Genomic DNA, 18,454 nt, shown 5'->3' with positions numbered 1-18,454 from the left:
CGTAGTTGGTAACACTACTGCCTGACCTGTCTGTCTGCAGCCCGAGCGGTGGAGGCCATGTGGAGGCCAGCCCCCCCTCCTCCCCTCCACCGACCCCCCAGATGAGGAAGAGGAGGCTGTACAGCGCCGTACCGGGACGCACCTTCATCGCCACCCGGTCCCACGTCCCCCAGGGGCCCGGAGAGATCCAGCTGCACCGAGGAGAAAGGGTGAAAGGTCAGACTGTAGCTCCGTGTGTACAGTGAAGACGGTAGTACTTTGGTGTATATCTGCAGTAGTAATACTTTAATACTGTGTGTTGTGGATCTACAGTTCTGTCTATCGGTGAAGGAGGATTCTGGGAAGGAAGTGTTAAAGGAAGAACCGGTTGGTTTCCTGCCGACTGTGTTGAGGAAGTCCAGATGAGACAATACGACTCACGAACGGGTAAATAACAACAATAATAATGATGTTTATGGCTGGGTGTAACATTCAATATATGAAACAGATGAGATGTTGGTGAATCCTATTCTATATATATATACTGTACCTTATGATTTATATGTTTCAGAGACGAGGGAGGACCGCACTAAGAGACTGTTCAGACATTACACTGTGGGGTCCTATGACAACTACACCTCCTACAGGTGATACACCGTCATTACTCTGCTGGTTCGTTCGGTGGTTCATTTATTGGCTTAAACTGACAACACACACATATGTAATGAAATAAAATGCAGACAAAATATCAGTTGAGAACGCTGCTTTAAATATCATAATTAGTAACTAAAAAGAATAGTTAAATAATAGTTTTTTTACAGATATCAATGATATTCATGAGCTACATGATGTTAGTAAAACTTCTGTTTATACTACACAGAATACATGGTACCCACTACAAATATAATGTTTAATCTGAATCAGCTTTATCGGTCAAGTATGTAAAGATTTTACACAGAATATGATGCAAAAATGTAAACAAGTGAAGTAGTATGATGCACATATTTGTTTCCATACTTATTTCTATTTCTCTCTGTTTGTATATATTTCTATTCTAGAATGGAACTGTAACGTAACCCAATGTAAACCCTGGAACTGTCTTAAGCTTTCTAACTCTCTGCACAGTTTATTTAGAATTCTTGAATTTACTTTTGAATCTAAACTACCAATAAACCTGAGATTTGACTTATTTATTTGTCGGTTAGTGACTATGTGATCGAGGAGAAGACGGCCGTGCTGCAGAAGAGAGAGAGCGAGGGATTCGGCTTCGTCCTCCGAGGAGCTAAAGGTAGAAACAGGAGGATGATGGACGAGCGGTGGGTGTTCGGAGGTGTTGAGGAAAGAAAAAAGAAAGATATTTAAAACAGAGCGAAGTCTTCAGAGGAAGACCGGTGAGCTTTATAAAGTCCTCGCTGTGTCGTTTCATAATAACTACAGAGTCCACTGAGTCTTATCCTTGAAAGACTACAACCCCCATCCTATCATGTAGCAGTGGAAGAAGTACTCAGATTAACTTTAATTACTGAAGTAAAAGCAGCAAAACAATGTAAAAGATATTCTGTTACAGGTAAAAGTCCTGCATTGAAAATCTTACTTGAAGAAACAGTGAGTAACATTTAAGGGATCCATTGGCAGAAATTAAATATAATATAATGAATATGTTTTCATTTTTGTAAAAATCGCCTGAAAATACAAATAGTTGTGTTTTTGTTACCTTCAAACGAGTCATTTATCTCCTGATACGGAGTGGATCCTCTTCACGAAGCCGCCATGTTTCTACAGTAGCCCAGAAGGGACAAACCAAACACTGGCTCCAGGCACAGTTTCTGAATATGGGTGTATTTCCTCCATGGATTGTGCGTTTTGATCATAGACTGTATTTAAGAAGTAGACGTAGTCATAGTGGCGCTGTTGGTTTGTGGGCTGCCGTTTTGAAGTTTCGAGTTTAGCGATTTCGCTGTCGCCATCTTGGATTATGGAGCCCTGTCGCCATCTTGGATTATGGAGCCCTGTCGCCATCTTGTTTTTTCTGCAACCAGTGAACAGGAAGTGACCATATCTGGACTGAGGAGGAGTGACGTAGAGACGGCGTATACGTCTGTGGTAGTGACCTGTCAATCACCGTGTAGCCCCGCTCTAAAGCATCCCCTGCTTTATGGTCTGTGTGACTCTAAATGGACCATAATGTACTAAATGAACATCATGCTGTATTGAAGAAGACTTGAAACTAGAGATTGAGACCATAAACTCATGTTTACAATGTTTACTGAGGTAATAGATCAAGAGAGAAGTAGAGTCATTTTCTCATAGACTTCTATACAACCAGAGGAGTCGCCCCCTGGTGGTCACTAGAGAGAATGCAGCTTTAACACATGAAGCACTGGTTTCACATTGTGCGGCGGTTGCCGCCTGGTTTTGATACTTTTACAGTATTTATGTTGCATTGAGACCTGGTTTATTATAAAAAAGACGACAATGTGGAACCTTTAAAGAAACCTCAACTTGGACACAGTCCTGAATGAGGACTAGTCAGTTGTATAAAAACATATCGTCTATTTTTTTCTGCCTCTTTCTTCAAGCCGAGACCCCCATCGAGGAGTTCGCCCCCACCCCGGCGTTCCCCGCCTTGCAGTACCTGGAGTCTGTGGACCAGGGTGGCGTGGCCTGGAGGGCGGGGCTACGGACCGGAGACTTCCTCATAGAGGTACATCGCCCGTCCTCTCACGTGTGGCATCAAACATCAAAGGCTCTGTGACTCACCTGTGTGTGTGCCGTCCAGGTGAACGGCGCTGACGTGGTGAAGGTGGGTCACCGGCAGGTCGTCTCTCTGATACGACAGGGAGGAAGTCGCCTGCTCATGAAGGTCGTATCTGTTTCCAGGAAATCTGAGACCAACCTGATCCGGAAGAAAGGTCTTTTATTCATTTAAATCTAATCCATTCGGCTCTTTCTATATTTGGTTACATTGATGTGAAATCAAACCTTAACATTGTGTTTCTAGTTTTACATTTAGAGATGTGCATCACAGGTTAGTTTGAATTTAAATCTCTTGTTTGTCAAGTTTTAAAAATACCGAATTTAGTCGGTTTTCTCAATATATAAAATGTAAATAACTCTTTTGGTGTCATGCGGGACATGAAGAGCGGTTTCCTGGGTGAAAGTCTTAAGTTACTGAAATTGACCCGTTCTTTAAACTGGCGTGTTTTTCGTTCACCGTTTGTTGACACCACGCTGAACTTTGTTTGTTCTCACTAACTTGATCTTGTGGTTGGTTCTTGTCTTGTAGCTCCGCCCCCTCCAAAACGAGCCCCCAGCACCTCGTTGACACTCCGATCCAAGTCAATGACCGCTGACCTGGAGGACATAGGTAAAACAAACAAACACACACACACACACACACAGAGTTAAGTCAAACTGCAGGAGTGTGTGTTGTTGACCTTTGTTCTGTCTGCAGCCAGGAGGAGACGCTTCGGTGAGTCACTGAGTCTGATGATGTCGTAGTGGTTTGTTTTTGTGGCTTTTATTTGTTGTTCTGACGTAAAGCTGCAGTGACGATAACGTTGGTCTGATGGCATCATGTGTCAGTGATGTCATGTGTCAGTGATGTCATGTGTCAGTGATGTTACAGTCAGGGCCGTAGCTGACACATGTCCTCACCAGTTGTGGAGGAAGTATTTAGATCCTTAAGTTAAGTAAAAGTCCTAAAAATATTCTATTACAAGTAAAAGTACTATTAGCACACTGTATACATATTCTGTTACAGTAATAGTACTAATACAACACTTTTACTTCCCATCTGCTATTTTAAAAATAACTCAATATTTCTAAAATCCTGTCTACGGCCCTGGTGACTCATGTTATGATGTCATGTAGTGATGTCATGTTGTCGTGGTTGTGATGTCATGAGTCTGTGTTTCATTATTTTAGTTTATCTTGTTTTTGTGTGTTTCCTCTCATCTCTTCGCTCCAGACAAACTGGATGAGATGTTGGCCGGAGGTCAACAGGAAGTAGTTCTCAGGGCTCGACCGTCGGACGACTTCAGAGCGGCGACGGTGAAACAGAGACCAACGAGCCGCCGGATCACACAGGCTGAGATTAACGTAAGACTAGCGATGCTACAACGTCATAAACGGTCATAAACATCGTCCGAAGGCTGAATGAACCCCAAATAAACTGACTTTGCTGATCAAAAGGATGCAGAAAAAAGCTTCATCACGACGCCGATATGTAAATAATCTGAAGTCAAGTTTTGTCACGTCTGTCCACAAGTGAGCAACTTTTAAAATGCTTGTTTTCTGAATGAAGTCTGGGATCGATCAGTACTAGGCTATGCTAACACTGTAGCAGCTCCATCATCCAGAAACATTTTAAAGCAACATTTTTGTTATTTTTTCCGGCTTTTATCCAATTTATTTCAATTATTTCTCTATTTATGCTTCAAAATATTAACATAAAGCACATGATAATTCTCTGGTTGAAACACTCACAGCTTTGTTTAAGGACAACAGTTCACAGATGAATGAAGGGATTTAGTCTTTTGGACTAAATGTTTGTCTGTGTTTGCATCTGCAGTCGCTGTTTGAGCGTCAGGGTCTCGTGCCTCCTTCAGCTCCACAGAAAAGCACCATGGCTTTACCTCGAGGGATGTCCAGAACCAAGAGCTTTGGTGAGACACACACACACACACACACACACACAGTATTTTATATAGATAAATATCATTATATACAGTGCAGGAAGTAGTCAAAGTAGTGATACCACAAAAACACTATGTTACAAGTTAAAGTCCTGCATTCAAAAATGTACTTAAGTATCAAATACTATTTATATATTATTCATACAAAAACAATACATATACAGTATAATAATTAGCGCTTAAGCAGTAAGTTGATTTGTGAAGAGATTTGTTCATTTTGTAATTTATTTTAAGTAAATTTTTTTTAATTTTGTGATGTTTTTTTGTTCGGGCACCTTCACTGAAACGTCTCCATGCTCACAGGCACACCTGAGGACGACAGGATCTCGTCTCTGATCAATGAAAGTCGGTTTCCACGGAGCTCCTCGCTGACGGACAGCTTCATCCCTCCTCCTCCTCAGATGGCTCCGCCTCCTCCTCCCTCCGCCTCCTCCTCCACCTCCTCGCTCTTCCTCCTAGACTCCGGCCCTCCTCCCTCCTTCCTCCCACCTCCTCCCCCAGCCAGAGGGGAGGGGCTCACCCGCTCCAGCTTCAAGCCGGGGGCGGAGCCGAGGCTCCAGGAGCTATGCGATTCGCCGACGAGGAGCCACGCCCATGCCGAGCGGCAGAGGAAGGCGAGGTCGATGATCATCCTGCAGGACACGCCGCCGCAGCTGCAAGCCGACGCACACGCCGCCGCAGCCGCGCTCACGCTGCACACCGCCACGCACACTGCCACGCACACCGCCACGCACTCCGCCACGCATACCGCCACGCACACCTCCACGCTGTCTCTCCACAGCACAAGCCCCGCTCTCGGTCACTCGCCGCTGTCGCGCCGCCGGGGACGACCAATAGAAAACCCGTACGCTAATGTGGGACAGCAGGCTCCGCCCTCCAAGCCCCAGAGGAGGAAGTCGCCTTTGTTAAAACAACTTCCTGTGGAGGAGCAGGGTCAGGATCCGTCTCACTGTTGTCTTTCTGCTTTTTATATAAGTTATATTTGTGTCTCCTTCTTGATGCACGTTGAGAAGTTTTGTGCAAAAACATTTAGAGCTGTTCCAAATACTTCGAAGCTTCATTGATAACGTGGACATTCAACGTCTAAAGTCTAGTCATTGTGATCCTGGTATTTCTCATATTACGCAAGTTAGTTAGTTTGAGCTTACTTGAAATCTGCAAGCAAAGTATACATTGTCTTAGCTACTAGCAATAGCCAGGATGCTAGTGTGGTTAATGCTAGTGAGTAAATCAGTGACCCAAATAAACTCTTTGCAATTATCAAGTTAGCAAATTACCTTCCAATACAAATTCAAATAAGTAGCATTTATTAAACAGATTCTTGTCTACTCAAATTAAATGATTATTTCTTTAATAATCATTTATTTACAAAACACATTTTTGTCATCTCAAACTGTCCCGTTACCTGCACAGGACTCCTAATGTCACTCCAACCAGTCTAACTTCCTGTTTTTTCTTCTTCTTCTAGGACTCAAAGACCTCGATTTGTTGAGAGTAGACGGAGGACACTGCAGCCCGAGTCGGGCGGAGCTTTACCAGCAGCAGGTTCTTTCGGAGCGCTCTCGTGTTCAGGGTCGCAGGTCGTCTCTCTTCCTGTCTGTGGAGGGAGCCGGGTCAGAGAACCAGGTGCCGCCCCTCCTGACTCTGAGCCATTCGATGGACGACCTCGGCGAGCTTCCACCGCCGGCTCCGGTCCTGTCGCCCTCTCCGATGCCTCACACCTTCCTCCACCCGTTGACAGGGAAACCTCTGGGTCAGTCTCTAGCTGTGGAGTCTGGATTCATTGTGTGAAGTGACAATAATCAAGCTTGTAGATACAAATAAGAAGTGGGCTGGGCAAGAATTAAATTTGATAATTTATCGTCTTTCAATTTAATCATATTGTATAAGATTAGAAGATTGATTCGTATAAGAGGATACAAAACCATGTGGTTATTTCGTATAGACTATTTATCGATATCATGATATATATATTGTTATCGAGATATGAAATTACTTAACTTAAAATAAAGGACGACCTAAGACAGAGCCTTGAGGCACTCTGCAAAACAGTAGGGAACCTAGGACAGAGCCTCCAGGTTCTCCACAAAATAGAGGAAGACCTACCACAGAGCCTTGAGGTACTCCGCAAAATAGAAGGGAATCTGCGACTCCAACAATATAATGAAGCATGAAAATTCATCTGTCCTAAAACTTCCCACCTTTAATTTTTTCTTCTTTCCTCAGACCCCTCATCTCCACTCGCCCTGGCGCTTGCTGCACGTGAACGAGCGCTCACAGCCCGCACGCCGAGCCCAGAGCCGAGACTAAAACACATATCTGCCTCCACTACACCCATACTGACCCCGGCTGCCAGCCCCGAGGGCAGACACAAGCGAACCCCTATCACCACCCCGCAGAGTAGCCCCGAGCCACGGTCCAAACGCACCACCCCTCAGACGAGCCCCGAGCAACGAACCAAGCGCACCACTCCCCAGACCAGCCCTGAGCTGAGGCATAAACACATAACCCCGCCCTTGTTCCCTGACGGACAGGTGGAGCGTCCAGAAACCGAGGGAGGAGTGACATCACCCGCCGGCCCCTCCCCTGAGCGCTGGAGACCCACCCCCTTGCCATCGCTGGCCAATGAGAGTCACCCTGCTCTGATTGACAGGCGGAGAAGCCTCACAGTGGGCAGCTCAGAGGAGGAGGGCGGGGCTTACACAGTTACACTCCCACCAGCGTTATTGTCGTCCAGTGATGAGGAAACTAGGGAGGAGCTTCGCAGAATTGGCCTGGTAACTCCACCCGCTGCCTTCGCCAGTCCTCCTGCTCTTCCTCCCCCATCCTCCCTCACCCTGTTGCCACGGCGAGGTGGGGAGGGAGGGGGAGGAGAGAGTGGTACTGAATCCCTGAGTAGACAAGGCGAGGAGGAGGAAGGAAGTGACGAACGACTCCACGACAGCTCCTCCCCCAGCTCACTCCCTCCCTCCATTACCTTGGCATCCCCTTCTGATCCTTCTTCCCCCTCCTCCCCTCCGGCTACTCAACCTTCCCCCTCCTCCCCCGTCACCTCCCCATCTGGTTTTAAGCCTCGCCTTCGTTCACCTATAGGTCGGGGCCGCTCTGCACTCCGTGACCCACTACTGAAGCAGTCATCGGACAGTGAGCTCCTCCCGTCTGCCGCGTCCGGCTCCTCCCCTTCCTCCCCACTCTGTTCCTCCCCCACCAGTGGCGGCGGACGGCAGCCACGCTATCTGTTCCAGAGGAGGTCGAAGCTGTGGGGGGGCGGGGACGACCGCGACGAGCGGCGGGGCTTCGGCCCGGACGAAGGGGGACGTCCAGTGGCACTGGGAGGTCAGGGGTCGGCGTCAGCCGTGGATCTCAGCGGCCGGTCGGCATCAGCACTGGAGCTGAGCGGCAGGGCAGGGTCTGGACTAGATCTGGCTAATCGGCTACAGCTGCTAAACAAAGACAGTCACTCTCTTGGGGAGGAGCCGAGTCCCCTCGATCCGGGCCGGAGGTCCCCAGTAGGAGGTGCCAGGTACTACGAACAGCCTTTTTTCTGTAAATACTGCAGTACTACTGATCTGAGTACTACTGTCTATGTGTGCGCATGTTGTAACAGAATCTGTTTTGTGTTGTTCCAGATATGTGGACAATGAAGACAGTAAATCGTAGGTTTTTATCTCTGGTAAACATTTCTCGTTATCGCTACGGGAGGATTTCCGTTTCCTAACAGCTAACTAACAAGCACCTTCGCAGATGACTAACTACTAAATGTCTGAAATTACTGTCCCATCCGTCTTTTAAATACAACCTTGGAATTGGTCATTTGCTTAACCCCCCCTTGTCCGATTATAGCTTAGCATCCGTAGCAAGGCCTGTCAAGCTTTGAGTTTCTCAACATGTGGTATGCATACGACCATCGTAAGAGCATCCAAAAAACGCAAGAGCAATAACGCAAGATGTATGTTTCACCTGTTGAACTGCTCTAATGTTAACATAGCCGACTAACAAGCACACCATCTCCAGCAGCACCTCAGCGTTACTTCTAAGGCCAAGAATTAGCATGTCATTGGTTTCATTTTTGCCTCTCCAGATTTGTTCTATAGCGAGCAAAGCATCCAAACTGTGTTACGTTAGCTTTGCTAGGACACAAAAACAATGCTCTGACATTTTGTTTCCATGTCCTCTACATGTGCTAGGGACACGTTAGCGTTCAACTAATCAACTGATAACTGTGCTAAGTGATATCAATGTCATTCATATATTGTTTACTGTGTTGCAGGTTGTTCTCCAGTCTTGGTGAACTCCACACTATCTCCCAGCGAGGATACGGTGCCAGCTATACAGTCCGACCGGGGAGCCGCTACCCTGTAACCCGTCGGAGCCCCTCCCCCTCTCCCTCCCCATCTGATAGGTCAATAGGGCACGCCTCCTCCACCGCCCCTTGCACTGAAAGGCCAGATCTGAGCTCGGGTCGCGGTCTAACCATCCTGAAGTCGTCCAGTCTCAGCCTCCCCTCAGAACCCAAGGAGGTTCGGTTCGTGATGCGAAGCGCCAGCGCACGGACCAGGTCCCGTTCGCCCTCGCCCTCGCCCCATGCCTCTCCATGCCCCTCCCCCGTCCTTAGCGGGCCCCTATTGGCCCTTCGGCCGTGGAGGCAGCGGCCCCTCAACTTGTGGAATAAATACGATGTGGGCGACTGGCTGGAGAGCGTGGGCCTGGCCGAACACCGCCAGCGCTTCCAGGAGCACGAGATCGAGGGCTCCCATCTCCCCGCTCTCACCAAGGAGGACTACGTGGAGCTAGGCGTCACCAGACTGGGACACCGAATCAACATCGAGAGGGCGCTCAGACAGCTGCTGGATGGTCCCACTTGACCCATCACCTCTGACCACAAACCTCTAGACATCCTGAACTGTGACCTCATAACCCCTGACCTCTGGTCAGACACTAGGCCATCTCTTTGACTAGAATATCTTAGCAGTGACTGAATCTTTAGACCTTTTTACCAACGTGGAGCTCAGCCTTCTGAGTTATCTTGCTGACATTTTGGCTTATCAGCTCTTTGATCGACCCAAACGGACCGGTAGCACCAATGTCTGTGTCCAGTAAAACGCTTTGGTGTCATTTTAGATCTCCAAGATTTAGTTTGACCTCTGTTAACTGTCTAGTGCCTCGTGTTTATGCTGTAAAAGCCCTCAACGAAATGTCTCTATTTTAAGGTAAACAGATCCCCAGTGAGTTATCCTGTGAGGTTTTTGGCAGAACTTTCTTGCCAAAAGTGCAAAGTCAAACAGTGCACAGAACATGGCCATCGTTTCCAATGGAATGATCAGCTGCAGGAGCCATAACAGCATGCACTCTGCTTATATTACATAAGGTTTTGAGGCCAAAGTTCAAGTACATTGAACTTTACCACCAAATGCATCGACCTCCACAACACAAAAATTAGATTCTGGTATTGACGGAAATATTTAAGTTAAGAGTGCGACAATTCAGGCCGGAGAACAATGTTCTTACGCCACTCTACATTGCACAAAATTTTCATTAGTATGTTTTTTTTATCCAAAACCAGCCAGAGGAATGATACCATTTTGTACGACCCCAAATATAAGGCGATAAGGTCTGAGTATGTCCAAACATCATTCTTGTACATTTTGATGTACAAGAAAACAGAAATGTTTGGAGCGGTTTCACTTTTGAAACTTTAGAAACCCCAATCAACAGTCCAAAACCCAAAGATATTCATTGTACGATCATAAAAGCAAATTTCTTGCAATTTTTTTGCCATTTTTTGCCATTTTTGCCTAACAAAGACAACAATCAATCAGTTATTAAAGTGGTTGCTGAACACATTTTTTTGCTGACTAATCAACTAACTGTAATGTTTTCAGTGTGTTTCACACTAATGTTATTCATGTCCATTCACATCAATTGAAATTTTACCTGCCGTTGCTAACGTTCTGTGCTAGCTAGCAAAATACTTTTCTTTTTAATTCAAAGAGTTCTGTAACGCAGCCGCTAAATAAAGTTTATTTTCTTTGTATTCCGATCTGGATCACAAGAAGATACCAGAGTTTTGATTAAAGCTAGTTTATAACATCCACCGCATTACGTTAGCTTACTAAGCTAGTCACAGCGGAGACACAGAGCCATGAACAGGTGAAGGGTCATTGATCAAAGAGCTGATTTGACAAACTGATAAATACAATGAGACGGGTTATTTTCCTCGTGCCATTTTGCTTCCCCAGACGAGTTCAGCTGGACTTGTTATGCGAGCAGAGCTGGACGATGAGCGAGCGACTGGAAGTCTCTACCTTAACAACATCAGGGGAGATTAGCTGAGGATATTTCTCCGTCTTTTCTTGTGACTTATTTTAGTTTTTCTTCCAAATATCACTCATGAAGAATTTGTGTTTTATTTTGAGTTCATAATCTTAACGCCGATCATTTAGAATTTATGAATAACAAGTAATAATAATGTGGTGGTGATGACTTACAGAGTTTATAATCGTTTGGAAAATGATTTTGAGTTCCTTATGATTTGACAATGAGTTGAATTTCGAGGTCATTTCGGTGACGTTTTTTGAATATTCATGATGATTTGTCAATGAGTGTGACTTTGTGCTGTGTGTTTCAGGGAGAGCTGCAGCAGAGCTCCTACTGGTTTCTAACCTGCTTATCGAGGGCTTACTGTACATGGTGCTATCTGTTTAAAGCCATCTGTACAGAAAATACCTTCCCCTCCTATTCCTTCCTCACACTAACACATACAACTCTTAGCTTAACTCCCTCTGAACTCTATTATTCCTAACTAATCTAAAGCGTGGCTGTACCTGCCATAACCATCCCGCAGTAATGGTGACTTTGCCAGGAACAGGCCATATATGGAGTTTCCTCCCTGCCATATTGGGGACTTCTTCCCTGCCATACGTGGAGTTTCCTCCAGATCATATGTAGAGTTTCCCAGAGTTTAAAAACAGGCCTTAAAAGATGCCTGATTACGGTGTATCGTACGTTCACGTGAAGTTAAAATGCTGTCCCACCTAAATATGTTGCCCATTTACTTCTATGAAGAACAATGCAGGACGTTTTCATTCCGGCTTACAAAGCTTCACGAAAAGTTACATTAGATAGTGTGGGTGGAAGTCACATTTATATGACTGCACAGTGAAATACTACAAGTATCAGAAGAACAAATGCTGCTTTTCTGCGAGTCAAAGAACAATTATAGAAGTTAATGAAAATAAAGTAGGGCTGGGCCCATTATATTCTGCAGGGCTTCATGTGCAGGATATTTAAGGAGGAGTTATAAAAAGACCTGCATCACTACGCATAAGGCTGTAGCCAATAATTCAAAGATTCAGATCAGCCTACACTAATATTATTATTATGCTATTTGTAGAAGTAGGCTGCGTAGGATTGTGTCAGAGTTGTGGGATCCAAACATTTCCAATAACTCCAGACAGTTATAAAGTCAAAAAGTGAGAGAATACACAACGCGTTTCTATCCAACGAAGTGTTCTGCTTTTAATCCACATTTGTTGGCGTTTAGCTTTTAAAAAACATTTTCACCGGTCAATCAACTATTTGCAGCAATCTAACGCAACATAATTACATTTATATAACCACAATTACAAAAATCTATTTTGTCTCTCTTTTCTTTGAGGGTGTGAAAACACTAATAGTTTAATAGAAGCTTCAAATGTTTAAAAAACAACAAAAGAAATCATCAACAATAAGTCTTGATGTATCGCCCAGCCCTAAGAAACAAGCATTTTACACGAGCTGTACCATTTACAGTTTTTGGAATGCTATTGCTAGCCTGCCTGCCTTGCTAGCTGACGCACTTTATACTTAAAACTCTGTCACGCTAACGTTTCACCACATTATGCAAGTAAATGACATCCAGCGAAATCTGGTCCGGCCGCACAAAATTAGTGGACACAACTCTTAAAGAAACAGTTGCTTCTTTTTGCCATCTATAGGTCCTTTTAGCCTAGCTTAGAACAAAGACTGGATGCAAGGGGAAACTGCTAGCCTAGCTTTATCAAAAGTGGAAAACATGCACCTTCCAACGACCGAGCTGTCACATTTACATGTTGAATCTTGTTATCTAGCAGTAGTGGAATGTAACTAAGTACATTTGCTCAAGTACTGTACTTAGGTACACACTTGAGGTACCATTTACCAGTTAGTTACTTTTCAGATTACATTTTTCGTGTTTACTGAAAACCACGAACCTCCATTTTATTGTAGTGAATACTTTTCATACTTTACTACCTTTTTTGCTGATAATACTTACATACTTTGACTTCAGGAAGGTTTTGAATGCAGGACTTTTTACTTGTAGTGGAGTATTTTCGCAGCGTGGTATTAGAGACTGCTGCTAAACCCGCAATGTCTCATTTTTATTTCATTACACCTGCACAATAAACAAGGTACAGCACGTAAATAACATCTCTGAAGTCACTGGAAGGTGTATTTCTTCACTCTTTTAATAACGAGCTAATCATCATGAACTGTAATTTGCTACAACTCACTCTCTTCTTAAGCTCACATAATAAATTCACTAAATAACCTGCCTGAAAGTTACCGTCTCACCTCTTGAATCCACACAATCAACGTTCCAGTGCCTGTTTCCACAACAACAAATCTACTGCGTTTATTTAGCTTTTTATTCCCAGCTGAAATACCTGAATTCAAGCTAAACCACAATCATGAATCCCAAAGTTGTACAAGTTCACGGTGCCCTTTTATGTGAAAAAGTATTGCCTGCCCACGGCAGAGCACAGAGGTATAGAAAGTGTAGTCTATGTACAGCACATTACAGTAGACTTTATAGCCTGTATAATATATATTATGGTAGAATAATGTAGCTATAGTGTAATATATAAAGTATCGTAGACAATAAAATGTATACAGTAATATTTTGGTAGACTGTAGTCTATTAAGGCTTTGTGTGATATTCAGCCTTTGTAATCAGCCGCACGCCAGCTGTTTAACTTTTATTTTTAAAGAGTAACCTAACTCTAAATTAACTTGTATGAGTTAATTAATTATGTCGACAGTAACTTCATCATACTATCAATTTATTCTAGTCCATTGCAAGCGTAGCTATTCGCATCAAGACGATTTAGAATCCTTTCCGATCCCTCATCGATTATACGTATGTTAAGCTTTTTAACATTTTAGTTATGTACAACAAAAGTTATTAACACCTAAAACTCAGCTTTTGTTTGTTGGTTAGTACCTAATTACAGTTCACAACCTGGCAGTCGGAGCCTAACCCTGACCGCATCCTGACCTCACATGGTTGTCTCTTAGAACCCAAGTTACTTTCGTAACCTAGAGCAAGCAGCCGACAGTCGTTGGGTCACAGGCGGTTTAAAGCTTTTATATCTTCTCTGACTTGAAAGTTATTACTGTGACAATCAATTTATACTTAAGATGAACGATTGTGAGGTAAAATTACATTAAAATTAAACGATCCTCTGACATCGCAAAAGTTCAGCCTTGTTTAGCCTTTTTTGCTAAATTATGTGTTTGTTAACCCTGAAAGATCCGACAAATCAGAGAAGTAGACGAGATCGTCAGTTTAAGTAAATTCAGACTTTACTCTTTAAGGCGTCCTGATGTCTTTAGCTGCTAACATAGCCACACCAATAAAAACCAGTGAAAACTTTACACCTCCAACATGTTTTTGGTAGTTGCTCAATTTTGGTCTCACAGGTAAAGAGAACGTAGCTGTTTACGCCGAGTGAATATCACATATAAACTGTATAGTATATATTATAATGGACTATAGTCTACTGTACACAATGAGAGAGTGAGCTGACCTTTTTCTCTTCAGTGAAACAGTGAAAATCAGCGACGGAGAGGTCATGTGACCTCTGACCTCAAGTCCCCCTAACCCTGAACAGAAACGTGAGCTCATTCACTCGTTGTAGGATTTCTCAGCCAATCAGAAACCAGCTAAACCTGCTGCTAATAGTCTCTTCGGATTACGTGGTGCTGAAGGGAAGTCAAGTGGTGTTCCTCCGCTGGGAAAAGTAGTTCCTCGTTGATTTCTACCTAAAAAGTTCTGCCTTGAAAATGAAAACAGGTCGTTCGGATTCGACGTCTTCTGAAGTTCCTATTTAGCTTATTCGTATTCCACAACCTCTTGGTTTAACTTAAGCTAAATGTATGCTAGCTGATGCTAACAGCATCACCTAAGAAAAGTAACTAAGTACAGTTACTCAAGTACTCTAATGAAGTACAACGTTGAGGTACTTTCCTTGAGAAATATTGTAATTTTTTCTCCACTACATTTATATAAGAGCTACAGTTACGAACAAGATTAAGATTTTACAAACAAAACATATGAGTTTTTGAAATATGATCCATCGCTACAGATTCAACAACTAAACGTATATAAAGTAGTAAAAAAGTCAAATTAGATCCATCGCGACCAACGACAACATTAACGCCTAGCTTACATATTAATATGTAATATTAATCAACAATAAGAGATAAGCTAACAGTGACTACGTTTACATGCACACTAATATTCCACTATTATTATGAATATGATGATATTGTGAATTTGATACAGGTTATGTAAACATCATATTCTCTTTGGATGTTCTGGAGGTAGATGTCTGATTAAACTTGTGTGATATGTTGATGTTGTTCAGGTTCTAGGATCATTCTGTGGACGTGTGAACATGATTCTGACTAATTATGAAACTATGAAGAGGAGGGACGTTTAAGTACTCAAAGGTTGGCCTTTGTTTTCATTGGCCATGTAAACAGCTTATTATTTTTGAAATTAGGGCAAAAACTAGAATGTCTGTGCATGTAAATGTAGTCATTGACAGCAGCCTCACTGTATACGGAGTACTTTTACTTTGATACTTAAAATACTTTTTTTTGCTAATACTTCTGCACTTTTAAGGGACATTTGGAAAGCAGGACTTTTTACTTATAATGGGGTGTTTTGATACTGTAGTACTGCTAGTTTTACTAAGTAGATCGTTGGAATACTTCCTTCCATTAGAAAGCAAATACAGCCTGAGTGATGGAGAGAAGACGGCGGTTCAGTGTGATCGTATAAAAATAGGTTTTCTTGTTTCGCTCGTTTTCACAAGTCTAGGTTTACGGTCCTGAAATTACCTGAAAAAGATGGAACAAAGAGCCAAAATGGCCGCCACTGCAATCTCAATAGTGTTTACCATGGTGACGCCTCAGCTTCCTGCTGATTGGCTGAGAATCCTGGCTTTCTTACCTGCGTGTGAAACCCTCCTCCTGATATTCACCTGGTTATAATGGTTTGATGGTTGCCTTCCTCCTCCTCCTCCTCTCTAGCTTCCTCTTTCTAAGGTATGTTTGTAGTTTCTTCTGGAGTGAGTGGCGTGTGTGTACTTGTAGTTTTTTTTCTTCCCTTTTCTAAAAACTAAAGAGCACACAAACGACAACCGATGAGCTCTGCAACGCAACAGATTGTAATCTTTATAATAAACTGTCATTTATTACAAAGTTAACCCTCGAGCTGTCCTGACTGGTTCTTTCACATTTACGAGATCTTCATTCAGACTAGTGGAAAGAAAACATCCAAAATACACATTCAGGGGTTGTTTTTACTACTTTGTCTATTATTATATTATATTATATTTGTCTGTAGATTTCTTCAAAATTCACCAAATGTGAATATTTAAAAAATATATAAGTTCTCATTTGCATATTTTAACATATTTTCAGAAAGTTACAAAAAAGGTCTTAATGAAAGTAATCAACTTAATATTTAGATATTTTAGTCTGACTTACTCACGTGTCGTGTCTCCTGTTCAGAGCAGCCGGGTCATGACCTGTGAAGAGTTAATGACTGACGAGTTTCACCACAGTTCAGAGATAGAAACTCTCTCTCAGGACCTCAACCTCCTCAACCTCTGAACAATTTATATATTATGATTGAAATGAGCTTTTAGCTTCCTGTTTGTGAACAGAAACCACTTAAGAAATCTCAAGATCATGGTTAGCTTAGCTTAGCATAAGGACTGGAAACGGGGAGAAACAGCTGGCCTGACCCTGTCGTAAGGTCTTATCATTTCTCCACCTATTTTAAAAATATAAATCATTGTTTATTAATCTGAACACATGGACTTGAGGGTCGCTGGTTCAAGTTTCGTTGTCATTACACAACAGGATTGCTCAATGAAGCCCCGTTCACACGACGCACACGGACAATATACAAACAAATCAATATCATCAACATAGAATGAGATAAATCAGCACCACGAGAAATGTATTTGATTTTATTTGGATCTCAGCTGACGAAATAAAACAGTTGATAGACAATAATTGTGCTAAACTACTTAAAATATAGCGGTAGGAGCGCCTGGTAGCTGATCATAACAACAACGTCCCGGGTTCAACTCCAGCCTTCCATTTCTACAATTTCCTATCAAATGAACCCAAAAGAATATATATAGATTTGATAAGATTAAAGATGGAGAACCAATCCCCCTACAGACCCACCTCTTCCACCCTCATCCTCAACTCCGGAGCACCCCAGGGCTGCGTTTTGGGGCCTCCTGATGTTCTCCACGTGTAGCTACTTTTGAACTCCAAACACCAATCAACAAGTGTTCCGACGATGCAGCTGTGGTCGTCGGCAACGATGAAAAGACATACCTGAAGGAAGGAGAGCACCTGACCTGCTGGTGTCAAGACAACAACCTTCTCCTGAACCTTAGCAGGACTGAGGAGCTGATAGCAGACTTTGGGAAGACGCAGGTGTTGAAGAAAAGTTTCTTTCAGGTGCAATTCTGTGGCTGGTTCAGATGCGTTCACATCAAAGCTGTAGAATTCTCTGTGACCAGACTCAGAGATCATATCTTACAGGAGCAGTTAAACGAAAGGTGTGGGCTGGGCTAAGCTTCACAGTAAGGATAAGGGACCTTGAAACTGTCTGCACCTAAGATGTGTATTCGTTGTCAGTTCAAGGTCTGAGAACCCAACTCACAAATCTGTTGTAGTGGATTTGCATTCTTCTGTGAAGATGTGGGCTCAACAGTCACCGACCTCCCGTCGCTGCAGTATCCTGGGTTTTCCTGCAAGGTGACTGGGTGGTGGCGTATAGCTTCAGGTCCTAGCTGGGTTAGTTCCATCGCGGCTCGGTGGTCAACCTTGGGGCAGTTAATCGTCTCAAGGTTCGTTCAATCCCCCCCACTTCCTTCCCTAATGTTGATGAGTGTATTCTTTTTTATGGCATAAGTGCTCCAGTAATGAACACGAAAAGACACCAAATTAAGACGGAAATGCAGCAGAATGCATGGAAGCTATCGGCCACAGCGTTTCAAGAGAAGTTGGGAAGAAGGTACCGGATAGAGCTACCTTCAGGTCTCTATCGGATCCTGAATCAGGTCACTGCCTAAAGCGTTGGTTTTACTTTATGCACAGACGTGGAAAACCGGACTTCTTTATACTACTACTACTAACAACATTCTCAAAGCTCCTCAGAGTTTTCCATTTCATCGTCTCAATCCCGTCTTCAGAGAGAGAAAATGTTTGGATGTGCACCGACACGCCGATGGTGGTTTCACTTTGGCCAGCGAGGACTCAAGAGCTGCAGGATCACCTAAACAGTAACTTATTCAACAAGTTAAACTTGGTTTCAATAGGGAGGGGGTGTGGGGGGGGGGAGTAAACCAGAGCTGAAACCTTATTGGCTGTTAAACTCCTCCCCCTCCATGCTCTCCCATTGGCCGGTGGACTCCTGACTGTCTTATGATGAGCTGCAGAGTCGA

General features: G+C 43.5%; 1 protein-coding gene across 7 annotated transcripts in view; it reads left to right on the top strand.

Annotated features, from left to right (window-relative positions):
* Positions 1-16,189, top strand: part of shank3b (SH3 and multiple ankyrin repeat domains 3b) — a 37,629-nt gene extending 21,440 nt beyond the window's left edge. For 4 of the 7 annotated variants that reach the window (XM_031858951.1, XM_031858948.1, XM_031858946.1 and 1 more), the window contains exons 14-28: positions 41-216; positions 313-426; positions 551-626; positions 1,185-1,267; positions 2,559-2,683; positions 2,759-2,891; positions 3,266-3,346; positions 3,434-3,451; positions 3,950-4,080; positions 4,553-4,646; positions 4,980-5,609; positions 6,145-6,429; positions 6,903-8,199; positions 8,306-8,332; positions 8,947-16,189. In XM_031858951.1, the coding sequence (XP_031714811.1) occupies positions 41-216; positions 313-426; positions 551-626; positions 1,185-1,267; positions 2,559-2,683; positions 2,759-2,891; positions 3,266-3,346; positions 3,434-3,451; positions 3,950-4,080; positions 4,553-4,646; positions 4,980-5,609; positions 6,145-6,429; positions 6,903-8,199; positions 8,306-8,332; positions 8,947-9,541 (3,865 nt within the window). In that variant the 3' untranslated portion in view covers positions 9,542-16,189. Of the gene's footprint in view, positions 1-40; positions 217-312; positions 427-550; positions 627-1,184; positions 1,268-2,558; positions 2,684-2,758; positions 2,892-3,265; positions 3,347-3,433; positions 3,452-3,949; positions 4,081-4,552; positions 4,647-4,979; positions 5,610-6,144; positions 6,430-6,902; positions 8,200-8,305; positions 8,350-8,946 lie in introns of all 7 variants that reach the window. The other 3 variants (XM_031858952.1, XM_031858949.1, XM_031858950.1) reach the window with 3 other exon arrangements.
* The last annotated feature ends 2,265 nt before the right edge of the window (positions 16,190-18,454 follow it).

Source organism: Anarrhichthys ocellatus, unplaced genomic scaffold, assembly GCF_004355925.1.
Source record: "Anarrhichthys ocellatus isolate YVR2014 unplaced genomic scaffold, GSC_Weel_1.0 scaffold21, whole genome shotgun sequence".
NCBI lineage: Eukaryota > Metazoa > Chordata > Actinopteri > Perciformes > Anarhichadidae > Anarrhichthys > Anarrhichthys ocellatus.
This window is presented reverse-complemented; position numbering and strand designations above follow the sequence as displayed.